Source organism: Pelmatolapia mariae, linkage group LG16_19 (genome assembly GCF_036321145.2).
Source record: "Pelmatolapia mariae isolate MD_Pm_ZW linkage group LG16_19, Pm_UMD_F_2, whole genome shotgun sequence".
In the NCBI taxonomy this organism is placed as follows: Eukaryota; Metazoa; Chordata; class Actinopteri; order Cichliformes; family Cichlidae; genus Pelmatolapia; species Pelmatolapia mariae.
This window is the reverse complement of record NC_086241.1, coordinates 26052996-26066793: the sequence shown is the minus strand read 5'-3', so window position 1 is coordinate 26066793 and position 13798 is coordinate 26052996. Positions and strand designations below refer to the sequence as shown.

At 39.1% G+C, this 13798-nt stretch overlaps 1 protein-coding gene across 1 annotated transcript; it reads right to left on the bottom strand.

Moving 5' to 3' along the window:
* Nucleotides 1-5039: 5039 nt before the first annotated feature.
* eaf2 (ELL associated factor 2) lies at nucleotides 5040-11130 on the bottom strand. The gene is made up of 6 exons (XM_063498372.1): nucleotides 10947-11130; nucleotides 10361-10455; nucleotides 9864-10000; nucleotides 8368-8537; nucleotides 7273-7500; nucleotides 5040-6480 (listed from the first exon to the last, which is right to left on the bottom strand). Exons 1-6 carry the CDS (start codon nucleotides 11047-11049, stop codon nucleotides 6434-6436), a joined length of 780 nt encoding a protein of 259 aa, XP_063354442.1. The 5' UTR covers nucleotides 11050-11130; the 3' UTR covers nucleotides 5040-6433.
* Nucleotides 11131-13798: the final 2668 nt, after the last annotated feature.

Genomic DNA, 13798 nt, shown 5'->3' with positions numbered 1-13798 from the left:
TGGGGGTGCATATAGCCTTCTGTATAAAACCAAACATGAGCACAGTGCTAAAAATGTGTAAAAAAAAAAAAAAAAAAAAAATCAACAAAAAAGTTACAAAATAACTTCGCATATTGAAGCAATACTGTCTAGCAAAGGCGATTATTGATTTCTGTTTTTCAAACTTTAAAGCTGCAGAAGTTTGCAAAAGTTTAGAGAATGTTGTTCTTACCCAAAGTGCGCTGAGTGTATCTAAACCTCAAAAATCCCATTTAAGTTTATTCACTACTTTTATTGTTTAGGGATGTTTGAGTTCTACTTGGTAACAAAGTCATAATGTTTACCCCAGTGCCTCGACTCATCAGTGGAAGTATGAAAAGCCTAGTCTGTGTTTTTCAATTTATAGTTATTTTAACTTTAAAGCTTTGCAATTATTACAAAAAGTGTGACAAAACATTTTTAAACTTTACATTTTAAAGTTAGAAGAATCACCTGTTTTGTTCAAACTAATGAATACAACCCGCCTCCCCCCCACAAAAACACAAAAACTAAACATTATTTATCCTTTTTTCACTATTTTATTTTAACACTATTTAAACAAAAATGCATATATTTGTGGATCATACGCAATTGTCTTTTTTTGCAGGTTTAAGTATTGCTGGTAATTTGCAGCGGTTTAGTATTAATACAAATACATGTTAAGTACTGATTTTTAATCATGACTTTATTGTTGTTTCAATAGTAACCAAGGGTGCAAAAGTGATGGAAAATCAACATCAGAGTTCAACATTGATTCAATAGAATAACCTGATATTGACTAAACATTGTTTCAATGTCTCCTTGCTATCTGGGTACACACACACACACACACACACACACACACACACACACACACACACACACACACACACACACACACACACACACACACACACACACACACACACACACAACAGAAAAATGAAACAAAAGATTAAGCAAAATTAAAACAATGCAGACACATCAATAAAACAACAAGAAAGCAATTACCACATGTCAGGTAACATAGCTGGAAATCTCAGTTAATATTGTACCTATATAGTAGAGCTGCAAGATGTTCAAAAATACATCATATCTGTTTTTTGGCCTTTGTTCAAATGACTACAACTCTTCATTTCTGAGGTCCATCTGCTATAAATAGACTTCTATTAACTTTGCTTGGTGTTTGCTTACAGATCTGACCTTTGCCACATTTCCTAGTAAACTCAGTTCAGGATCTAAAGGAACAGTGATTCCCATGATATGAGTTAATATATCTCAGAGGTCATACCAGAACGGGGGCACCTTTGTACACAGCCAGGTAAAATATCTCTATCACTCTTAAAAGGTATGTCTGAGACTTCAGGATTGGGTAGATGTCATTTCTGTGGCGTGAGGTACAATTAAAGAAAAAAGCTTTAATGTACAAGTCTCAATATGCAATTAAAATTGGTATTGAATAACTATTCATGGAATAAATCTGATAAAAGATATTCCATTGATGCTATGTTTAAATCTAACTTCCACCTCACTCTAGATTTATGCAAGCCTGGTTTGGGGGTCTGACTCTGTAAACGGAAATATGCTTTAGAAATGGACTTTTCTCCCATTCCGTGCGGAACGAGTCTCTCTATTTCATGGCCTATATTTGCTCTGAGAAAAGATTGCAACTGCAAATAACATAAAACTGTATTATTGAAGAGATTGTATTTCCTCTCCAGCTGTTCAAGGACATGAAATGTCCGTCTTATTTATCTAATCTTTTACCTTTCATCAGTACTCACTGTCAACTTTCTGACTTTCAATGCCAAGAGGCATTTATGCCAAAGGCAACTAGGCGTGCTCCACAGTGCTATTGCCACATGAACCCTTTGACATTCAAAGTTCATCCTATTCACAGAATGTATGGGAGGATCCTTGTATGTAGGTGGTACGTTAACAGCTTCAAAGTGCTATTTGTGCATCTCGTCCCAGAGGCTCAAAAAGACGTGCTTCCTAAATTATCCTGATTTTGCTTTAAAGAAAGTTAACATTGGTGCAGAAGTTGAAGAATTGTGCAGCTACTTTAATCAAATTAGTTATGTTGGTGAACATATTTAGCTCTGTTTTGAGATCTGCAGCTCCTGAAGGCTCAAATACAAAGTTTTAATTACATATCTGGTCAAAAAGTGCATTGACACATGCACATTAATTGGAATTTAGGCCTTCAGCAATTTGCTCTCCCCTTTCCCTCATCGTCCAGTTATATTCCATCACAGCGCGTAATTACCTTTAACTCTATTCTCTCTTATAGTTTCTGCTTTTTGTCTCTGTCCTGGCTTTCCCTATATACAGTGGCTTGCAAAAGTATTCGGCCCCCTTGAACTTTTCCACATTTTGTCACATTACAGCCACAAACATGAATCAATTTTATTGGAATTCCACGTGAAAGACCAATACAAAGTGGTGTACACGTGAGAAGTGGAACGAAAATCATACATGATTCCAAACATTTTTTACAAATAAATAACTGAAAAGTGGAGTGTGCGTAATTATTCAGCCCCCTGAGTCAATACTTTGTAGAACCACCTCTTGCTGCAATTACAGCTGCCAGTCTTTTAGGGTATGTCTCTACCAGCTTTGCACATCTAGAGACTGAAATCCTTGCCCATTCTTCTTTGCAAAACAGCTCCACAACTGCCCTGTGATGGCCTCAGAGGTTGTCTAAGAGAATATTGGGAGCAACAACACCATGAAGTCCAAAGAACACACCAGACAGGTCAGGGATAAAGTTATTGAGAAATTTAAAGCAGGCTTAGGATACAAAAAGATTTCCCAAGCTTTGAACATCCCACGGAGCACTGTTCAAGCGATCATTCAGAAATGGAAGGAGTATGGCACAACTGTAAACCTACCAAGACAAGGCCGTCCACCTAAACTCACAGGCTGAACAAGGAGAGCGCTGATCAGAAATGCAGCCAAGAGGCCCATGGTGACTCTGGACGAGCTGCAGAGATCTACAGCTCAGGTGGGGGAATCTGTCCATAGGACAACTATTAGTCGTGCACTGCACAAAGTTGGCCTTTATGGAAGAGTGGCAAGAAGAAAGCCATTGTTAACAGAAAACCATAAGAAGTCCCATTTGCAGTTTGCCACAGGCCATGTGGGGGACACAGCAAACATGTGGAAGAAGGTGCTCTGGTCAGATGAGACCAAAATGGAACTTTTTGGCCAAAATGCAAAACGCTATGTGTGGCGGAAAACTAACACTGCACATCACTCTGAACACACCATCCCCACTGTCAAATATGGTGGTGGCAGCATCATGCTCTGGGGGTGCTTCTCTTCAGCAGGGACAGGGAAGCTGGTCAGAGTTGATGGGAAGATGAATGGAGCCAAATACAGGGCAATCTTGGAAGAAAACCTCTTGGAGTCTGCAAAAGACTTGAGACTGGGGCGGAGGTTCACCTTCCAGCAGGACAACGACCCTAAACATAAAGCCAGGGCAACAATGGAATGGTTTAAAACAAAACATATCCATGTGTTAGAATGGCCCAGTCAAAGTCCAGATCTAAATCCAATCGAGAATCTGTGGCAAGATCTGAAAACTGCTGTTCACAAACGCTGTCCATCTAATCTGACTGAGCTGGAGCTGTTTTGCAAAGAAGAATGGGCAAGGATTTCAGTCTCTAGATGTGCAAAGCTGGTAGAGACATACCCTAAAAGACTGGCAGCTGGAATTGCAGCAAAAGGTGGTTCTACAAAGTATTGACTCAGGGGGCTGAATAACTACGCACACCCCACTTTTCAGTTATTTATTTGTAAAAAATGTTTGGAATCATGTATGATTTTCGTTCCACTTCTCACGTGTACACCACTTTGTATTGGTCTTTCACGTGGAATTCCAATAAAATTGATTCATGTTTGTGGCTGTAATGTGACAAAATGTGGAAAAGTTCAAGGGGGCCGAATACTTTTGCAAGCCAATGTAGCTCTGCAGGTATCTCTGGCTGTGCAGCTGCACGTTTCTTATCTGCAATTAATGGTCCAACTGACGGAACGAGTGTTTATTTTTCTGTTGTAATCTCTACTCTCCCCACGCTTTCCTTACTCCATGGCAGAGGCAGATGGTCTCTGAAAAAAAGGAGTTTTTCCTCCCATGTGCAGGTAAATAAAGTATTTTTTCTTCCTTCTACAGCAAGGGCAAAACGTATGGTGTAGAACAATTGAACTAACTACAATGAACTATTTTGGAATAGTTGTCAGCAATCAAGAATAAATATTTTTAGTAGTGAAAATATTATTTTTTTTAAATCAGATCTGCTTAAATCAATGCTGCCGTTTCTATTTTCTACTTGTTTGCAATAATTCAAAAAAAAAAAAATTCTATAAGTCTTGGTTTTGTGCCTTTCAACTTTAATCTATCACCCAGTCTGTCAACAGAGAAATTACCCGTGATCTTAATCTTTTATGTCGGGTTGTGTGCGCACTTGAACCAAAAACATACGTCTGCTCTCTGCCATAACAGAGTTGTGAAAAGAAAACTATATGTGTTTTTACACGTACTCTTTCTACGGGCCACAGAAAGGAATTCACTGTGAAATTCTTTCCACATGCTGGAGTTTACTTACATCACACTGAAGGGAAAACCTAGAATTTACTACGACAGAAAACACTCGCCGTGTTCGTAATGGCTGATTGGAGAAAATAGTCATGTATGCCTTTAGCGAGGTGGAGCATTGCTGCTGGCTCTGTGGTAATATTTTACTATGCAATGTAAATACCTATCAAACAAGTAATACACCGAACAGTGTAACAGATAGCTTTCTACAAGGAATTATGTCAGTAAAATAATAACTCACACATCACTTTATTAGGTACACTTGTTCAACTCGTTGACAACTTAAACCTTTAATCAGCCAATCATATGGCAGCAATTCAATGCAAAAGGTCGCCTGGTCTGATCAGCAACACTTAAATATCAGCGTTAAAATTTGGAGCAAACGCCAACGCACAAACAGCTACAGACGTTGAAGTCACATGAATGAAAATTGACGCAAAAGCACAGGAAAGCATTAAAATCTTTATTTTTGTATAAGTAAATTGCTCTCAAACAATTCTGTGGGTCACCTCTCTCTCTCCTTTAGGCTAAACATGTAACTGAATTTCTCTATATTTCTCTCTTATTCCATCTATCAGTCAGTAGGGATGCCAGAGAAATTCTGGACCATAAACAGCAGCTTGTTGCCTGTAGCGACAGCTCAGCAGTGATGAGGGGGCCTCGCGAGAAAATCAAAAGGAAGCCCCATGTTATAAAAGGAAGAAGGAAACAACACAAGGCACATGAAGTTCTTTAAGACTCACACTCACTATTTACTCGTACTTCCAGTTGCTTGGTTGGTAAAATATATATAAAATATAAGCAAGTAATCATTGGTCGAGTATATTTAGAGATATAAAGATTCAAGTATTGCAGGTTTAAAGCTACAAAGCATGACTCTGAGTCAGCCAACTACATAGTGGACTACTTTGCCTGAAATAATACCCAGCTGTATACTAAATCATCACGATCCACAAGGTTTTGGAGACGTCCTACTACTTCAGGCTGCAATAACCATTATTTATTTTAACAATGAATACATGACTAGTGCAATGCAAGGTGGTCTGAGCTACAGATAATCATCACCTACCTTTTCAGTTCTGCTCCATGGAGCATTTTAGCATGTTTCAGCCCATGTTTTGTTATTGTGGCCTACTTCTCAGGAGTTAAATAAGAAGCAAAGCGTGGAGTTATATGCATTAGACTTGCATTCTTTGTGTGATGGCCCAAACAATAAAGTAATTAATGTAACTTTAAATTGAAAAAAAAAAAAACCCCAAACAAAACGTTTAAGTAAACCAAAATAAAAGGCTCAATGTAACTGAAGCAGCGTGGCTTTCATTTCTGTTAACACAGATATGTCTCTAATAAAACAAACCTAAGCAGCTGAGACTGACCTGAAGCCATCAACTTATATCTTATCTAAGCACAACTAAAGTTTTTCCATGTTTCTAAGCTGAATTGAGGAAGCCAAGTTATTGTTTAAGACGATTACATGAAGACCACCGTCATCCTGCCAATCACATTTTCTCGGTCGGTTTAACTACACAGAGGCATCCAGTGAGATATATCACAGAGTGCACATCATATGTTACAGCTTCTCTCACATTAATGACATCACAGCGCTCTCAACTAAGGCATCTTTAACATACAGAGTCTTCACACACAAATATAAAGCAACACATGTGACATAAAAACTGATTTCTGGCAGAGAAGCAGCACATTACATTTGATATGTAGAGAAGACTGTTCCATATTCATGGAAGCAGGACACTGACAGGTCTGTGACTGGCTCCTTCACTCCTCACTGAAAATGCTCCTGAGATCTGCAAACGGGCAGACGTGTCCTCCTGCTGTTCAGTCGTCACTTTCACTGCCTGATTCACTCAGCTGAAGGTCATTTTCTGCAGCAGACGGACAGACAGCAAGTTAAGATTATACATGTGTCTTTAAAGCTCAGTTTACTCTTTGCACAGGGTCTCTGCATCACTTTTGTATGGTACAGTTTGGTTTGTTTCACCTCTCCCTTTTATTATTCAATTCCCTTTCAATTACTACAACAGTAGTTTATAACTTTGGAGTTTAAAGAAATCATACAATTAAACACTTAAAAAAAAAAATTACGACTAATCAGACTAATAGAAATGAATAAACAAACAGATAAAAGAAACACACGAACAAGAGAAACCTATGGAGAATTTACAGAGATTATCTTGGAAAAGCAAAATGTGTTTGACACATCCCATTCAGATCATAATTCTGGCCACAAAAGCTGCCAGACAAGACAGGTGTAAAGAAAAAAAAAAGAAAAAAGGACAAAACAACACTGAATAGAGTGCATGAAGCAGCTACTAATGTGAGTAATGAATACAGTGGAAATACGCTGCAGGGTTATCCGGTTAGCCAGACGCTTTAATAACAAAGCTATGTGCTACTAGTGAACTGACTGACATGTGGATGGAGCTTAAGAGCTCCAACTGCTTTCATACTGGGTGACAATAATGAGAACTGCCACTAAAGAGAGAACCTGCCCTTACATGTTATAATGGAAAACTAATCTTTCAGCTCTGTGGAGCGTATGATTCATGTGTTCATATTTATGGTGACAACTTTAACTTAGGAGCAACCGGGTGGTATCAACTTTCATGTAAAGATGACGTCCGTCTAACTTAGATGAAGCTGAGGGGGTTACTCACTGAGCGTGTTCATGAGTCCTCCTCCACTCTCGTGGTGGTGGCTGTTGGAGTCGGTGCTGGTGATGATAGGCATGCTGTGGTTGACTGAGGGTGCCGCGGAAGTACGTTCATCTTCTGAATCGCTGCTGCTGGAGCTGTCGTCGCTGCTGGAGGACGACGAGCTGTTAGAGTCTGAGGAGCTGTCACTGCTGCTCATCTGATCCATGACTCGAGCCTCGGCCATCAGTTCTGGGGAAAAAAAAAAAAAAAAAAAGACGAGGGTGTTAAAATGATCTTGGTTCCCTTTCCAATTTCAAAGCTGGAACATCACCTGTATGTCCCAAGTGTAAAATAAATACAGGGAGTCTTTTATACTACCTTTTTTCCAGCTCCAGAAATGCAGAAATATCTCAAACAAATATATCAGAAAATCATTTCATGTTCTAATGTCCTCTGCCAGGGAAAGCATGCTACTTTAGTGTATCTCCATAAAACTCTGACAAGCTACAGGTTTATTTTGGATCACATCCAACGTGACTTCATAACTAGAATATGTGTTTGTGAATATGTCTGATATTTCTAGGGATCGGAATTAAGAACTGGTTCTTCTAGAGAATCGGTTCCCAGTAGGCCAATTCCTTGAAATCCTAAGTCTGCCTGCGTATCAATCCCGCTTATCGGCTCTTGCACTCTCGCTACAATCAGCTGATTTCAGTTTGTGTGTTGGAGGAGAAAAAAAATGGCGCAGTCTGCAGTGTGGATATGGACATTACTTAGATAGCCAAGAACTGAGAGTGATGTTAAAGCTGAGTGAATGCTCACCCACACTTTTAAGAAAAGTGTTCTGTGTGATATGTGTAATGTCTTTGATATGCTGCTTAGAGAGGGTGGTGACAATGAGCCAATGAGAATTGAATCAATAAGTGATATTAATAATGGAATCAGAATCGTTAAATTCTTATCAATTCCCATCCCTAGACATTTCTGCATAAGACTTCAAGATATGACGACTAATTTGTCTATGAGAAAAGATGAGACTTCTTCTGCCGAACCCAATAAAAATGATACAGATGTGGATGTCATCAGTTAAACACACCAAGTCTGACTCCATGTTACCTCTCTCGATGTCATCCATTGGGGATGCTGGGGAAGTCTTCTCTTTTGGTGGAGAACTTTTAGTGCTGGCTGGGGTTTTGCTACTGCTGCTGTTATTACTCCTCATCTGCTGGCCCAGACGATTGGTCTGCTGCTCCAGTCGAGAATGAATCTTACTGCTACCCTCAGCCCTGAAAATCCACAAGAACAGGCAAACACGGACACGCAGGAGCTTTTAATACTTTGACAGGACTGTAAAACATGAGCCGTTTCTTTCAGCTCTCTGTAGTTACATCATCAAGTTTTTTTTTTAAAACGTACAGCTTACTGCACCAGCATGCATCTGCTCTTATATAACTATCATTAGCTTACAGCTTTAAGTGTTTAAGGTATGTGCTAACTAAAAATAAAGACAAGATGATAGTTTATTAAATTTTAATGAAATTTGCAGATTGTTTCGGTGGAGTTTAATAAACTCAGCCGTCTGCTCCTTGCTATCTAGCTTGACGTTTATTCAGCTGTGTAAAAACTATAACTTTAACCTCAGCCAAACCGATTTACTCAGGAACAAATAAAATACTGAAAAAAGCCAAACAATAACATTTTTAAGTTATCTAAGTGACTTATATATCATGTTTAACCTGAGTAGCGAAAGACGGCGGTGGGTTTGAAAACGATTTGCCGGGAGTCCGGTGTTCTCACCGGCTCTAGTGAGCATTGAACCCCGGCTAGCTATCGAGCTGGTGGGTAACAGACGTCTCCGAAAACGTCGGAGCGCTTTTGAAAATATGTTGTGTCTTGATAAACTGAGCAGACATTTGAAGTTTACACAGCTACATTCTTGCCTCAAAATATGTTAAACGTTTATTTTGTGACCCAAAAAGAATAATAAGAGTAATATTAAAACTAACTAGCTACCGCCATTGTTGGAAACTGAGCAGGGCCGCGCTATGAATTCTGGGATAGGTTGGGCCACGAAGTATACACCCGACCCACCCTTCAAATCTGGGGAAATGAAGGACGCATTTGTCGGCCGCATTTGTCGGAGTCTTCGAATTTGGACAGTCTTCGTCGTGTCGCTGTAACGTAATCGGCCTACAAATGCGGGCACAGGAGGATGCGGTTCCTGAATTTGGACACAGCTATGATACCGGACACTGCTTCTTCTTCTTCTTCGAGGTTTAACGGCAGCTGGCATCCTTGTACATGCAGTGCTGCCATCTTCTGTTTCAGTCCGTTATTACACTCTTAAATCCTACGTCTTTTGGGATCTTACAAAGCTTCAAACGACGCGGCGACTATTAAATTAGTCGTTGACGATTTTATTAGTCGACGTAATCGTGACTAATCGACTAATCGTGGCAGCCCTACCTTTCATTCTTTCAAATTTCTCTCTTTTTGCGGGGGAAAGTTTTATATCGAATCAGATAGTGACAGTGGCACTTGCTGCCACACAAATTTGCAAGTGTAAATGAAATACCAATTTAGATTAGTATGCTGCTTCTTTTTAACCCCACCTCGTCTTCTTCACAGCTATGTTGCTGTTGAGCTTCTCCAGTCTGTATTCTCCTGTGTCATGGTTTACAATGAGGATGCACTCTTTCATATAAGGCCTCTTGGATCCCTTGAAGACCGTTACAGGAGCACTGGAACCCTAAAAAGCAAAATAAATGTAAGTAAGTATGTATGTAAGCTAGATGTCACAGTACTATTATGCTAATTATTCAGAGAATATTTTAACAATTTCTCAAAAGATCTGTCAGAAATTTAAACCACAAAGCTGAAAACTTTGTTGCTCCTCTCTCTCTCTCTCTCACACACACACACACACAGAAAGTTGAGATCAGCAACAGTTGAGATCTATTGTGGATTGCAAACACTCATCCAAGTTAAAAACATGAGCTCAGTGTCCTAAGCTTTAAAAGAGGTACTGAAACAAGATTGCACCATAATCCACCACTGAAATCCACATTTATGTCTTGCAGTGTAAAGCTCTAGAGCACCAGACACTAACCTCTAAATTAGGCAACGTAATAGTGACTTGCTCTCCTTTGCCCACTTCGAGCTCCCCCTCACATGACGTATCAATGGATGCTGGTTTGAAGTCATCTGTGGCAATTAAAAACAACAAAAACAATTTAAAAAAAAACGCAAACGAAAATCAAGAATTTGTAAAATAACACATACGTAAACAAGGTATATATGTACATTATATACAACAATGTGTACAATGTTGTGACACATGACAGTGACATTGCTGAATTTGTAAACGTAAACCACGGATGTATTTGACAGCGCTGCAGTGTGGTACCGGCACCAGCAGGTGGTAGTGTTGTACAGACTTAAGCTGGGCTAACATTAGCTAGCATATTGACAACTCAGAGCTTAAAGTCCAGGTATATCTCAGAGTTAACTTACTTAAAAACTTAAAGAAATATACTTTTACAAGCATGTCTCACCAGTAAGTCGACAGCTACGAACTGACGAAGCTGCTAAACTGGCTACACATCAAACAGCTGTTTTCGGATCTTCAGCTAATGAGCTAACTAGCATGCTACGGTTAGCGATCACAAAACCAAACGAGTGAAATCACCACTTACATCGCACTGTGTGATAGGCACTTTTAGGGTGTTTCTCAAACGTTTCTCCCAATTTCAGCACATGTTCTTGATTGTCAAAGTTGGAGTAAGCCGTTCCATTCATTCTGTGAGTTTCATGAGCTGTAAACTTTGAGTTTCCGCTGCTCTTTTTTATCCGATAACCATGTACAGCAACAGAACTTCGGCCAGCTCATTGGCACTTTAAGTCCCGCCCCTTCATAAGTACTGTTCGTTATGATTCGTCATGCGAAGTGTTTAATTTTCTGATTGGTTCAGGGTGTGCCAATCAAGATTTTGACGACAGAGCAGAATCAGTGAAAGAACCGTCACTCAGCTCCGAGCAATGACTGTAGAAATCTGAGTGTTTCCAAATCTATGTTGTTTAATTATAATTCGATTAAATTATTCGCTAACTTGTAGTTGTTTTTAAAAGAAAAAAAAATATAGTAAATATCTACTCATCTTGTCCCAGGCTAGACAGACTGTGAACGAGTATGCTAAATAATTGATGGTAATTATTTCAAATTTATTGCTGTGGTGCTTTAATAGTGAAACATATTGCAGGGTTTACTCTGAGGTTGCTTAAAATGCAGTCCACATGTAAAACAAAACACGAATTCATACTGTTTATTTTAAATATGTTAATTTTATAAATTTTGATGTTGTTTTTAACCTGTTTTTTCTGTTTAACAAAGTAAATATTTGCATTTCAGCACTTACCCAGTACCTTGTATGCTAAATTAGCAGCATCACGAGAGCTATTAGCTGAATAGCTGAAACAATGTGTCAGAAAGCCCTGGCAATCAGGGATTAATGAACTGTTGCCGTAACACTTACTGATTGCAGTTTCAATCTCCACAGGCTTCAGGGGGTCTGAGCTCTGTGAACCTTGTGTCAGTGAAAATCTCCTTTTCTGTTCTCTAAACTGTTAATGACTCCTAAGCCTCCTAATTCCTGCAATGCCTGCATTTTTTACAAAGGCCATATGCTCTGCTGCCTTCAAACATTAAAGGATCAGCATCTAAGTCAATTGGAATGATTACACCAATGCATTTTCACCAACTGGTCACAGCATGGTTTTTCTTATCCACTTTGGACAACATATATATATATGCAAGCTGGTGTTTGGGTGGTGGGGAGTGGAATAAGAGATGACAATAGAGAGGAAATTGAGACAGCAGTGGGACTAAATAGTTATCTCTTCAGGGTGGTATTACAGTTAGAGTATAAAAATTGTAAAATAGTTAATAAAAACATTATCATGTTATTTTAGGCAATCTTTTTCAGTCTTATTTATACTTGAAAATTAACCACAAACGGATTGCAGAAGTAAAGCAGTTCAGTCACTTTGTATCTGTATCCCATGTGAAAAAGATACCAGCATGAGTCTGTCTCCATGGATGGAGGTAAACAGCAGCTGTCCTCTGGTGATATCAGTTACTGTGGGGGTTGCCCCTGGACTCTGCGAGGTAAGGTTTACTGTTTCCAAGCAACAATCCGCAAGTTCACAATACAGCGGCTGAGCCACAATAGAGAGTTGCTGCAGGTTGTAAGCCAGTGGCAGTGGTGAAAGAGATGACAGCAACACTCTGCAAGGGAGTGGGGATGGGATACAAGCTCAACCAAAGCTATGTACTATGGGTACAGGCTTGTTGGGTACATACAATTAAATGTTCAACCTCATAACGGTGCAAAAATAATAAATTAGCAAAGGTTTTAATATTGTGCCAGCTAAACAAACCTGACTCGGTTACAAGACACCGCAACTTGATGTAAGCCAAATCCAGAAGGCTGTGGATACATCTGCAAACGGCACAGATAAATCTAAGTAACTTTAGCAATCACATTTTCAGACCTTCACATCATCAATAAAGTTCACATTTAATACATTATTAAATCTGATTATATAATCCACCTTTTGGGAAACTCCTGAAACACGTGAAAAACTAAGCACAATTAAGCATTCAGGTTTTTTAATGACTGGAAGTGATTATTCTGCAGTAAAGGAAATGGGACAACCATTCCACTTTTCTCATAGTGCACAGCTCGCACAATCGTTTTTGAAACTGCAAAGGCAGCAGTACAACCTAAATGATCACAGCTACAGCATAAATACAGCGATGTTAACCTTCATTCTGTATCCTTCGGGTAAAATGCACCTTTGATCACAGCTACAGACTTATCATATACCCCTTTTGTTTTTATGCTGATGTATAGTTTGAGACACACATCTTATTATCTGTGAACAACTGCAGTGTGACGGCTTTCTTTGGCTCTCGCTTTCTCTTGTTTGTGTTATACATATTGCGAGGAAGCGCTTTTTGCAGCATCTTTCTTGATAATATGATTTTGATCTCAATAAAAGCTTTGACTGGGTAAAAAAAGAAGAAGGTGAAATAATAACAGTATGCGCTGTAAGAATTGCAAATTAGATATACAGTCATGGAAAAGAAAGTTTTCACAGGATTCTATGAAAAACAAAGATTAAACCCCATTAATCACCAGCCACCTTTAGCAGCAATAACTTGAAGTAATTCCTGAAGTGGGACTCTTACATTGTTGCAGAGGAATTTTGATTCACTCCTCTTTACAAAATTGCTTCAGTTTATTGAGCTTTGAGGCCATTTGTTTATACACAGCTCTCTTAAGGACCTACAGCAGCATTTTAGATGAGTTGAGGTCTGGACATCTTGATTCTTGTCTTTTTCAGTCATTCTGTTGTAGATTTACTGTTGTGCTTGGGATCGATGTCCCGCTGTATGACCCGGTTTGGACGAATCTTTAGCTGTTGGACAGATGGACTCACATTTTGCTATACAGAGGAGTTCATGACTGACTCTGTGACTGCAAGG